The 12,704-nt window shown below is 39.8% G+C and overlaps 1 protein-coding gene across 4 annotated transcripts in view; it reads right to left on the bottom strand.

Moving 5' to 3' along the window:
• Rai14 (retinoic acid induced 14) overlaps positions 1–12,704 on the bottom strand; it is a 135,276-nt gene that overhangs the window by 8,612 nt on the left and 113,960 nt on the right. For 2 of the 4 annotated variants that reach the window (XM_034523440.2, XM_034523439.2), the window contains exons 8-14: positions 10,595–10,701; positions 9,667–9,845; positions 9,256–9,284; positions 8,128–8,214; positions 6,918–7,004; positions 3,044–3,098; positions 448–566 (exon numbers count right to left, since the gene is read on the bottom strand). In XM_034523440.2, the coding sequence (XP_034379331.1) occupies positions 448–566; positions 3,044–3,098; positions 6,918–7,004; positions 8,128–8,214; positions 9,256–9,284; positions 9,667–9,845; positions 10,595–10,701 (663 nt within the window). The remainder of the gene's footprint in view (positions 1–447; positions 567–3,043; positions 3,099–6,917; positions 7,005–8,127; positions 8,215–9,255; positions 9,285–9,666; positions 9,846–10,594; positions 10,702–12,704) is intronic. The other 2 variants (XM_034523442.2, XM_034523441.1) reach the window with 1 other exon arrangement.

The raw sequence follows: 12,704 nt of genomic DNA, 5'->3' as shown, positions 1-12,704 counted from the left end.
TATTTAATAAAGATTTATTTTTATTTGCATTGGTGTTTTGCTTGCATGCAGCTGTATAAAAGCACCAGATCTTCTGGAAATGGAGTTTCAGACAGTTGCAAGCTGTTATGTGGGTGCTGAGAACTGAACCTGGGCCCTCTGGAAGAACGTTGAACTGCTGAGCCATCTCTCTAGCTTCATATAAATAAATTTTATCTATATTCTATATTTAAATTTTATAGTTGTCATTGTACTTTCCAAACTATATATAATTATACATAATATAGCAATTTCCAGAAATAGAATTAGTGAACACCAGTAAACAAATAATCTGAAACCACTAAAAAAAGTTTAAAGCTAACTAGATTTAAGAAGAAACTTAGGTGTCTATTTAAAAGAAAGTATACCTAACTACCCTTGAACAAACCAATGCTCTAAGTAGTCTGTGTCAGTAATAGATTTACCAACCTGCAATTTATCTTGTAACTCCTTATTGTGTAAGGTAAGGGAAGCGACTTTTGCTTGCAACAGGACGAGAAGATCTTGTTGGTCGGCTTCAGAACTTATATCCAATAAGCTGTCAGCACCTTGGGAAAAAGAAAGAGAATGTAAAGAAATATTTTAAAAATGAAAATGTTCTTCCTGTAACCCCTACCCAGCCAGGCGGAGTGACAGGAGGTCTCAGGCACTGGTGTTTTCTTGCTGTGGAATCGCAAACGGACACAACTGAATAGAAGACACTGAAAGCTCACAGTACACCACCCACCCCACTTCAATCCCTGTATCTCGAGTGTTTCACTTCTCTCTGTGCCTGCTGGGTCATAGTTGAGAGTCTTTTTCAGTCTCTATCTGGCTTATTTTTTACCCTTCCGGTTATAATACTTGCTTGGGTACTCAGCAGATGACTTCCCGAGTCTCTGTTCCGCCGTCTGCCCAGTAACAGCTAGCCTGCACAGGAGCACCAGAACAGCCTTCCCAATGCACGCTGAGGAGGGTTACTTCTTTGGTTCAACTGCTTCAATTACTCTCCTGGGGCAGAACGTCTAATGTCTGATGCCCCAAATCTGCTTTTTCAGGTTCAGGACTCACAAAAAACCTTTCCTAGATTTCCTTTTCCCCATACTCACAGTTTGTGCTGTGTTCTATAAAGACTTTCAACACACATTTGATTCTTTCATTGTTCACTGACAAAAGTTCAGGCATGCTTGCTTCAGGACACTGCTTAAGCTTCCCTAAGAAGCACTCATCAACCAGCCTAGGATGACATGATCTCTCCTAATTATGCTAAATGTTCCATTCTTGGTAAGTCACATTTTTAAGTGCACTAATTATCAGACCAAAACAGCCTCTAAAGGAACACTGGGGCAAGGAGGACCACTGGGTGCTCACTGTTACAAGGGACTTGCCTCAGAATGTCATGATGCATCTAGAAAGTTTCCTATGACAACAACGTCTACCTGATGAGGCTGTGCACACTGGCCCAGCTGTGTCACTTCCTGACAACAGCTCCTTTAGCAATGATTACAGACCACACCCTGCACATAGCAGATGGTTCTTTATGATTCTCATTTTTTCCACAAATCATAAAGTCTTAGTTTGGATGGATGCAAAAATGATGGTTCTTCCCAGGAAAGCTGTGTCTGAAAATAAGGCACTATTCTGATGTCTGATGACAAGGTAATGCTTTCTGAGTCCCCCTGACATGAAGTCTGGGGGTGAGGGGGTTGGGTGTTCATTTTGGGGGAGATGAACTAACAGAATGAGAGCTTGGGAACAATTCTAAGAAACTGAAATTTAAGTTACTTCTACGATATAATAGATCCTTTTAAAGGTATCAGTGGAACATTTATTCAGTTACATTAATTGATCTCTACCAAGAATGGGAAATTATAACTTTTACTTTTTTTTTTTTTTTTTAATTCAGTGTATGAGTGTTCTGCTGCATATACATCCTCTGGCCAGAAGAGGGCCTCCGATCCTTTTATAGATGGTTGTGAGCCACCATGTGGTTGCTGGGAACTGAACTCAGGACCTCTGGAAGAGCAACCAGTGCTCTTTAACTGCTGAGCCATCTCATCAGCCCTGGAAAATTTAATTTCTAAAGTCCACAGATCCACCCACTTATAAAACACCATAAGAAACTGAACGTTGGAGGAGGGGAAAAAAAACCCTGAATGCTGGAGAAGAGGGGACCTTTGAAATCATATAGATTAATTTAAATATAATTCTAAAGATATATTCTTTGCAACACAGTGTGTGTAGATATCTGTATCTCTTTTAAAAGGGACTCCTTTGTTTTTTCACACACACACACACACACACACACACACACACACACACACAAAACCATCTCATTACAGATGGTTGTGAGCCACCATGTGGTTGCTGGGAATTGAACTCAGGACCTCTGGAAGACCAGTCAGTGCTGAGCCATCTCTCCAGCCCCTTGTCTTTTCTTTTGGAGAGAGTGTTTTACTACATAACACAAGCTAGCCTCAGAACTGTGGTCCTAGGGCAGACCTTAAAAGGCACAATTGAACTGGAATATAAATAAATAAAATATTTTAAAAAACAACTGCATTTGACTTATTGGCACTCTCTCTATCTTGATGTACTTAGAGACCACGGTGTTAAAGTTAGCTTGTGGGAGCAGCGGAGGTGCACAGTCCCCTCTGTCTTGGTTACATTACTTGCTCATGTCTTGCTGATTACTTGTGCATGTCTACAGTTGCAAGGTGGCAGGAAATTGTGGGTCCTCCTGGCACTGCTAACGCTATTCACTGCCTGCTGCATTCGTAATTAGAGAAAATACTAATCGTGAATGACAAATGAAGACAGAATATTTTTCTACACACAAACTGAATTCTTTAACATATAAATTGAGGCCCGTCACAGTAAAAAGAGCATGACCTATGGCCTATGCATTGCTGGCAGTCCTGTGACAGGCATGGGCTGGTTCTCACGACCTTACACAGAGGGTTTGATTGGACTCTGCTCTCTTTATGTGAGCATATAAGAAGCTAATTGTGGTCAAAGGCAGGAAAGGCGATTTTCCTCTTCGTACCTGCAGTACTGTCGCTCAGTCTGTCTTTGTTTTCTTGTATGGAGCTGATCTCAGCCTGTGTGTAGAAACAAAAACGGCTGTTAAAGAATTATCCTAAACATTGTGTTCAATACACCTAAGGATTAAACTGACTTCCCTCTTTGAATTGCTGAAAGACAGTCTCGTGGTAATCCACTAGTAAAATGATAGAAAAATCTCACAGAAAAACAGGCAGTTAAAATATATGCAAATAAAAGAAAATATATGGAAATAAGAGACAATTACTTATAAAAAGTATAATTTTGAAAATATCAGAAATTGCAGAGGATATACTCTCAGAATATTTTTTTTTAGAAACCGTAGTTATATTTTAAATTATAATTTATGTAGCAGCTCTTTTCTGGACTATATCCTAAAACCTGAGATAGCAGAGTTTATTTTCATAATAAATCTAAATAGAAATAGTATTTATCTGGGTCATATATTAAACATGAATATTTTTATATCTATAACTTGTTAAATTTTCTGCTGTTAACCCATTTAAAGGACATGGCAATACATAAGAGCTGTCAGGGTGGAAAAAGTTTTGTGAGGGAATAAAAAATTTCCATGGTCTTGGACTGACGGCTGATTCCCTACAGATTTTGTTTGTCCCTAAAAATTCACTAATCTACTGCAATGCTCCTTAACTCATTCAACAAGACAACAACTTGCCAGAAATCCCTGTACTTCATCTGGGTGAGCCCCAACGTCAGGAATATACGGAGTTGGTCACTGTTAACACAATGGCTTATTTTGGCACTTTATAAATCAAAGGCTGTCCTGCCCTTTTCTCTTTGGCTTTATAAGGTACGCACTGTAAACTGCCTCAAATGATAGTTGACGATTTCATGAGATTACAGCAAATGTGCACAGATGGAGGCACAATGACAACCGCAGATTCCCATAAATCACCCCAAGGTTTCCCCGCCTGCTGTCCCCAGGCAGCCAGGACTCCTCGGTTGTCATTTTCTATAATGGACTGTCACACAGTAAGGGTATGTTTGTAGCTTTTCTTTTTTATTCACAATGACGGTTTCCTATGTCTGGTGCTGTTTACATGCCATGCACCTCATTTCTTCTGTACATTAGCATTGAGTGATATTCTTTCATACAGATATCTTATCTGTAATCACTCAAGTACTGATGACACTATCTTCAGCTTAGGGATACTGTGGATAAAGCAGGGACATTTAAGTATCCAACTCTGCATACACATTTCTTTTTCTTTTGTTGTGATACACACAAGGCTGGATATAGCACGCACACATTTAACTTACAAAGAAATTGTCAAACATGCAAAATATCTAACATTTTACAAATCCCACCTGTAGAAAACGACAGGTATATTTCGACTATAATGCATGCTCAGCAACCTTTGGTCTCTTTAAATTCCAGCCATTCTAAATTGCCAAAAAAAAAAAAAAAAAAAAAAAAAAAAACAACAAAACAAAACAAAACAAACAAAAAAAAACCCCAAAAACCAAAACAAAACAAAACAAAAACCCCTTGCTTTGTTTTGCATTGTTTAGGAACCAGAGCCCGTATCACTGTTGAAAGTCACAAGTCATGGTATCACTGCTGGAATGTGTTGTGTCTCTCTAGCCACAATCGTATTAGATGATATCAGGATGCTAATACAGGACCATGATTCCCTTGTGTTGCCCTATATGAGTGTTCATCACAAAGTCTAGTGGTACAGCCTAAACTGAAGGATGTGACAGTGTGTGGGAATGGGCCTCAGAATTCTTCTTTAGTAAGTCTGAGTTGGAGGATGTAAATACGCAACCAGCTACACAGAAGGGATTCATTTTAATAAGTATATATGTGATTTGTGTGAGGGCGGGAAGCATGTGCACGTGGGTACAAGTGCCTGTGGAGTCAGAAGTGGGTATCAGACCCTCTGGAGCTGGAGTGAGAGGCAGCCGTGAGCTGTCTGGTGTGGGTGCCGGAGCGGAAGTGAGGTCTCCTGCAAGAGCAGCACACGCTCTTGACACAGAGCCGTCTCTCTTCAGACCTTTTACTTTTCCCTTTTTAAAAAAGTACACGTCACACTTGGAAAACTTTAGATTTATAAAACAGTTATGAAACATATTACCCAGTGTCTACTAACATCAACGTCTGTGTTCACATTTGCCAGAATGGAGACATCAGTACAACGGATGACTGCTAACTAAGTTACAACAGTTCTGTGTCCAGATTACAGCACTTTCCCCAGTGGTGGCCGCTTTATATTCATACCAGCGGGGCATAGTCTGGGTCTTCTACATGTTAGGAAAAAGCTCAACCATGAGCTAAAGCCTTAGGTCCTGATTCTTTGAAACAGGGTCTCGCTTTATGAAGCTCAGGCTAGCCATGCACTTGCTATCTTGTTAGCCTTGGACTCCTGCTCTCTGTGCTTCTGCTTCCTTAGATGGATATTTCCAAGTGTGTGGACGACCACATCTGTCTCTGTTAATGTACCTTTTCTATCCTAGTGTCCAATACAGGATACTGGATTTCATGTAGAGAATTAAAAAAAAAAATACTGCTGCCATTTTATAAATAATCTATACTCCAGAATAAAGGGGATGAGTGTTATCAATCAGAAGTAGGCTAACTGTACTACCTTCAGTTTTAAAAAATTTTAATTTTGGCTGGACTGATGGCTCAGTGGTTAAGGGCAGAGGCTGCTCAACCAGCAGACCTGGGTTCAACGCCTAGCACTCACATGCTGTATATCACAACTATGTAACTTCAATCCCAGGGAATCCAATGCCCTCTTCAGGCCTCAGAGGGTACTGCATGAACAATGGTGCAAAGTTATTTGTGTAAACAAAACACTCATGTACATAAAGTAATTAAATTAAAATTTCTAAAAATAATACATTTTAATTAATAAGAACTGGCTATACTGATTATGTATATAGTGATGTCTTGACTTATAGGATGAAGAATGGCTAAATTGTGAGAACTAACATTGCTTCGAGTATTTTGTTTCATAGTTTAAAATACCAAACACTGAGCTGGAGAGATGGCTCAGCGGTTAAGAGCACTGACTGCTCTTCCAGAGGTCCTGAGTTCAATTCCCAGCACCGCATGGTGGCTCACAACCATCAGTAATGGGATCCGATGTCCTCTTCTGATATCTCTGAAGACAGAGACAGTGTACTCATAAAAATAAATCTTAAAAAAAAATTACAAAAACCTCCCTCTCACTATTTCTGTGTCTACAGACATGTGTGAATACACTGTATGTGTATAGATATGAACCCATGCATCCATGTGTGAGAATGGAGGTCAGAGGACAACCTTGGGTATTCCTCTTGCCTTCCTCCCTGTTGGCAACAGGGCCTCTCACCCTAAGAATGACAGGAGTGCCGACCCAAAAATAACTGAACCCAGCTTTATGTGGATTCTGGAGATGTGACCTCAGCTCTTCATTCAGCAAATATTATGTCCACTGAGTCACTTCCTAGCCCTTGACAATTTTAAAGAAGAAGACACACTGTGAACGTTAGTCACTGTGTTATCTAATGGAGTGCTTAGATCCTTTTACCTTCAACATCTTCCCAAATTTCTCATTCTTACCAACTTCAAGAAACACCATTTTACCCTCTGTTTCTATGACCTCAGGATCTTACATAAACGGCATTCACCTCTTATTTGAAAATTATTAGTAAATATGATTATTTTTCTAATCTTGTTTTATGGTATCCACGCCAGAAAAAATAATCAAGAAGGCTCCTCATGGTGAAATGTCATGACGTAGTGACTCAGAAGTATAATCTGGTTTGCGCAGTATTGTATAAATTAAAGCAAAGCCATCGGGTATCATGAATATGCTAAGAAACTCCAACGTGAAAAGGGGTATTACCTTAAAGGGAGCTTCAGCAAAAAATACTGATTCCTTTCCTGAAAGTGGTGTAGATGTTATCGATCGTGGGGAAGACACATCACTCAACTGAAAAAGAAAAAGAAAACCACTAATAAAGAGGGAGTCTTCCAAGCCTTGTCTTCCCTGGTGCTAAACAATCCATACTTTAATCCCTGTGGCCAAAGCTAACTAGAGGTTTGTATAGTTTCATTTACTTCAGGGGTAAGAGTCTTAAGGCATTCCAACTGCATTAAGTATTTCTAAAAGCCGTCAGAGTATTAACTTGGTAGCATTTATCTATTAACTAGCACCATCTTTTGAAATCTATGAAGCTCTACTGTGGGTTGAGAACAGTGTTAACAAATATGCCAGCATATTTACAACTACCTACCAGACTCGACAGTCCTCTCCCACTACTTAAATATGGCTTATCCTCTTTGGATCCTATGCTGCCTTAGTACTAAAACCTGTCCTGTTCTTATCTGGCATTTCATTTCTGTTGTTGTTGTTCTTGCTCCCCTGAGGTTGCTACTATGAACTCAGGCAAAAAAAAAACAAAAAAAAAAAAAACAAAAAAACAAACAACAACAACAAAAAAAACCTTTAATATTAGGCACTCATAAATATAATGAGAAAGTCAAATATACTATATCAACATTTTAAGAAAATAACTAAGATTCATTATCATCTATGTCTTCACTAGCTAGTCATCCGAGCCGTTAATATGAGGAACTAACAACATTTGAGATTATCTTGGGGAAAGAACTCTGTCATAAGATTGGAAGAAATTTCCTTGAGGGTTTAAATATGTGTGTGTGTGTGTGTGTGTGTGTGTGTGTGTGTGTGTGTTTTGCAAAATTCTAATTTTGAGATAGGTAAAACCCACAATATTCCAGCTTAATAACTGACACTGTCATTTGTGCTCCCCACTCTCTCTCTCCTTCTGATGCCCCCCCCCGTGTGTGTGTGTGTGTGTGTGTGTGTGTTGTTCTTCTGGAGCTCGAACCCAGGGTCATACACACTAGGCAGGAGCTTTATCATTCTGCTACATACCCGGCCCCATAACTTGAAATGTAAAACTATTAAGGCAGATTTAGAATATGTGTTTACGGCTCAGTAGTGCAACGTCCCTTTGGGCCTACATACAGAACGACGGCTTTTGGACTTATTTATTTATTTATTTATTCATTCACTTGCTTTTGCTTTTTACCTGGGTAGGACTGATAGGAGGTGGTGGAGCTTTGCGTTTTTTTGGAGTTCCACTTCTTTCTGAGCTTATTTTACAGACTTGGTCATGCTGAAAGTTATCACAGTCCAGAGAATGGAGGAGGTGGGTTAGTTATGTTAGTAAAGTCTGAGCAAGTAGCTGCAGCAAACACACGAGAACAACCTGACAGTGACACAGTCAACTTCATCAAGCTCTGAAACACACCACCCACGGAACAATACGTGACATGCATGTGCGCCAGGTTTTCTTCCAGCAACCCATGCTTTCAAGGCAATATAAAAAAAAAAAAAAAAAAAAAAAAAAAAGGCGAAACCGCTGATTAAGGCTGTAGAACTGGGAAAGGATGAAGGCATACCTATCGTAATTTAGAACCCAGAATGCATTCACAGAGTGGTCTGCACCTCTGCACCACTTCCATTCACCTCCCCCCCCCACGCCACCCCCACTTTGAAGGAATGAGGGGAAGGAGAGCCTTATGTGCAAAGGGTCCGGAGAAGCAACAGTTAGCGCATCATAAATCCAGTGTTAAGTATCTGCGTTCTATGCCTGAAAAACCTCAGTGTGTACATGCACAAAACAGCCAGACACACACGCAGAGCAAACATGCTTTTAAGAAAAACTCCAGTAAGGAAGGCTCTTCACTGCTACTCTGTATAACACTAATGGCAGCATCACAAACTGCAATTCAAATTAAAAAGCCCAATCTCTTATTCTTCTCAAATACCTTAGCAATTACACACACACACACACACACACACAATCACCCATAGTTAAGATATTTTCATTTACTTTCAAGAGTCAGCCACACTGAGCGTTTTCCCCACCAGTCTGTACCACTACACTTCATTGAAAAATGAAAGGCAGTGAGTATGAAGTACGGACTTTTGAAAACAAGCGGTAAAATTGTGAAGAAAACATCTGCCACCATGTAACAATGACTGTACCATCATGTCCTCAAAATGTATGCTGGTCCTTAAGCATTTTCAACTTAGTTTTTAATCACTGTCCTAATGAAGCACGGCTTTTTCTCTCAACTTTTTCACATTGTCATGAGCAAAAGCTAAAAAACAAAACAAAACAAAAGTAGCACCTCACCCCCAAGATAAATACCTGCTTTGGTTTTGTTGGAGTCTTTAAATCTAAAAAGAAAAAGTAAAAGAAAAAAAAGACTGTAAGAACCATAATGACTCATACCATTTACAAATTTTGGGTGGATAGACATACACACTCATACACACAAACAAACCACACACACACATACTCACACACACATACAAACACAAATCACACACACTCTCTCACACATACACACACACACTCACTCACATACCACACACCCCCACACACACACTCACAAATACACAGACACACACATCACCATACACAACATTTCAAACTTTATCTTCAAGCATGTGTTTAAAAGAATAATAAAACATATCATATTGCACAAATTCCTTTCTCCTTTTAGGGAATAACGAGTGGGTAAGTTTGAAACAACATCAGCTATTTTCTTTCACATACCAGCATCCTGAGAGATTTTTGATAATAGAAGGCTTTGAATTCCTGCATTTTCCGAGAGTTTGGAATAATATAAGGCATTGTGTCCAAGAGAATCTACAAGGTTCAGGTCTGCTCCCTTTTTAATTAAGGTTTCCACAGTGTTACAGCTGCCAGTTTCACAAGCCAGCATGAGAGCGGTTCTAGAGGAAAACAAGAGACTTGAGTTTAGCAACAGCCAAAGGTGGACATGCTATCCTGGGACTCAGTGACTGGGAAACATGGAAAAAGGGTTAAATACAATTACCCCTCAGTCCTCTGGGGAATTAAGTAGAATACTGTCAAGATGAAATAAAGTGGTATTTTTGGATTAAATCTAAACATTAGACCACACCAAATAGCTGTCAGTCTTCTACACATGAATACACACACAACAGAATTCCTATGATTGGTACAAATACCAAGCCTATTTTGGAGGCTGGATTCTTTCACATCTAGTATTTTAAAGAGGCTACATTATTAAAATTATTATATTGTTGTCGTTGTTGCAAGACAGGGTTTCTCTGTGTAGCCCTGGTTGTCCCAGAATTTGCCTTGTAGGTCAGGCTGGCTTTGATCTCAGAGTCACCTGCCTCTGGCCTCTGGGATTAAAGGCATGTGCCACCATGCCTGGCTTTAAAGTTATTTTTAAATGCACCCAACATATTTACTTTTGTTTTGTTTCGGATGAAAAAAAAATGAAATGGCGTATTCAGTTCAATATTTAATGAGTTTCATTGCAGATCCAGCCTGCTGTTCTGCCCATGGAGATCTGGGGGAACTTTTTTTTTTAAAGTCAAAACTGATCCTCAATTACCAGGAAGGTAGAAAGGCAAAAAGGAAACCACTTTATAACATTTAACAAAAATAGGTATATCCTTGAAATTCTGACTTCCGCCTTTATGTGTGGTACCTTCCATTTTTGTCCCTGGAATTGACATCTGCACCGTGATCCAGGAGGAAGTGGCAGGCCTCACTGTGGCCGTTTTGTACTGCGACAAGCAGGGGTATGTTCCCATCCTAGGAAAGAAACTCCATTCAGACTGTAACTCCAGTTCCAAACACCAGGATTGCAAAACCCTTGTCCTTCCCACATTTTCTGTCCTGACTCGTACTGTCTACTCTTTCATTCACAGAGATATTCTATGCCCCGTTAGGGCCACCATTACCCATAAGCATACATTGTTTTTGCACTTTCATGACTTTTAGCTGTCTTATGCAATTTCACTGACTTTAGCTTTTTTCTACAAGTCCCAGCTGCTTGGGTTGCTTCTTCCGTAAGCTATCACTGACTGCCTAGTAACGGAAGAGAACCCACATACTAAGAGCGTTAAGAGGGAAGCAAACGGGTGCTGGAGAGACGGCTCAGCAGTTAAGAGCAAGTGCTGCTCTTGCTGAACACCCAAGTTCCACCCCCTGCACCTACACGTAGGAATGAGAGGACTAACCGACCTGCTCACTATGTCTTCTAAGATCAAGCACGCTGCACCTCCCAATAAATAAGACACGTACAATGTTAAATGTAAACTTAAAAAAAATAAATAAAATTATTAGGGCTGGAGAGAAGGTTTAGGCTGCTTTTCCAGAGTACCTGGATTCAATTGTGGCAGCTCACAACCAACCATCTATAACACCAGTTCCTGGAATCTCATGCCCTCTGACCTCTGCAGGCACCACGCATAAATATGGTGCACACATGCAGGTGAAACTTTAATACATAAACAAATAAAAAAAAAACAAACAAACAACCACCTCCTCCCCGAAAAAAATCCACAGAAAACAGAACAGAACAAAACCCAATGATATAAGTATTCCAGATTTTAAAGATGGGTATGTGGGTTCTATTTGCATAAAAAAGTAACTTGAGACTGAGACCAAGGCTACATATGAAGTTTGTTTGTGAATGGTTTGTCTTTCATGTGATTTACATGTTCCAGCCACGTGTGTGAAATGGATTTGCACTTAAGGCATAGAACCGTGGCTCAATAAGTTTCAGACTGGAGAACATGGGAGTTGGGGACTTTGGGAATAGAGATATTTAACCTGTGCTGCAGTTCAGAAAGTTTAAATGCATTTGCTTGACCAGGGGCAACTGTACCGCATGTCCCTCCGCATGCTATACTGTGTCCTTAAACCCTGGGGCCACGTACCACAGACATATAAATTTATTCCCATCGTAGGCCAGTGAGGCTTACATAGACTAAAAGTTCTCTGCACAGTTGGGAAATTCTACCAGGAGTCATCTGAGATGATGCCCAGATACAAAAAGAAAACAACGGAAAGTCTAATTAGAAATCTCTGACGGGGGGGGGGGGGGGGGGGGGGGGCGGCGGGTGCAAGCCCTGCTTATACACTGAAGGCCTAAAATCAGCCATAAGCCTAAAATCAGCAATAGGCCTGACTTACATGCCTGCTAACACAAAGTCTTGGGTCTCTATGGAAAAAACACTGAAACAGATGGCTATAAGCTATTGTAAACAGGCAGCTTTTGTTGAAATCTACCAGCCTGAGTAGTCATAGACCTGGTAAATAGGCAGCCTTTGGCAGATAGTACCAAATTAGATAAGGACAAGTGAATCATAGGCAGAGTCATAGTGACCTGACCCCTGAACCTTTACCCAGCTGATACCCTGTTCTGAAAGATATCTGTACTCCCCCTGAACACCTATGCTCCTGTGTCATTCCCTTCCCCACATCTTGTATTTTGTGTTTATAACCACCATGTTAAAAAGTAAAAATTATGATTTGATAAAAAAAAAACCACACACACACAGTGTTCTCCTGGTTCTGCTGACTTAGCTCCTGACAATCTATTTTCTTGTTCTCAGAAATACTTTGAATTATAAAACATTATTGTGGTTTTTGATAGTATGCTGGGTAAAATAGTCTTTATTGATCTCATTTTAAACATCAAAGTTTGTAGTGAGTTAAGATGTCCTTTAACATAATTATAGGTCATATTTATTTTCGTATTGTAAAATGTTAATCTGTTGAACATTTTAAAAAACTGGATTCCTTTTTGA

Source organism: Arvicanthis niloticus, chromosome 19, assembly GCF_011762505.2.
Source record: "Arvicanthis niloticus isolate mArvNil1 chromosome 19, mArvNil1.pat.X, whole genome shotgun sequence".
Lineage (NCBI taxonomy): Eukaryota > Metazoa > Chordata > Mammalia > Rodentia > Muridae > Arvicanthis > Arvicanthis niloticus.
The sequence above is the reverse complement of the archived record's forward strand: the minus strand, read 5'-3'. Positions and strand labels throughout refer to the sequence as shown.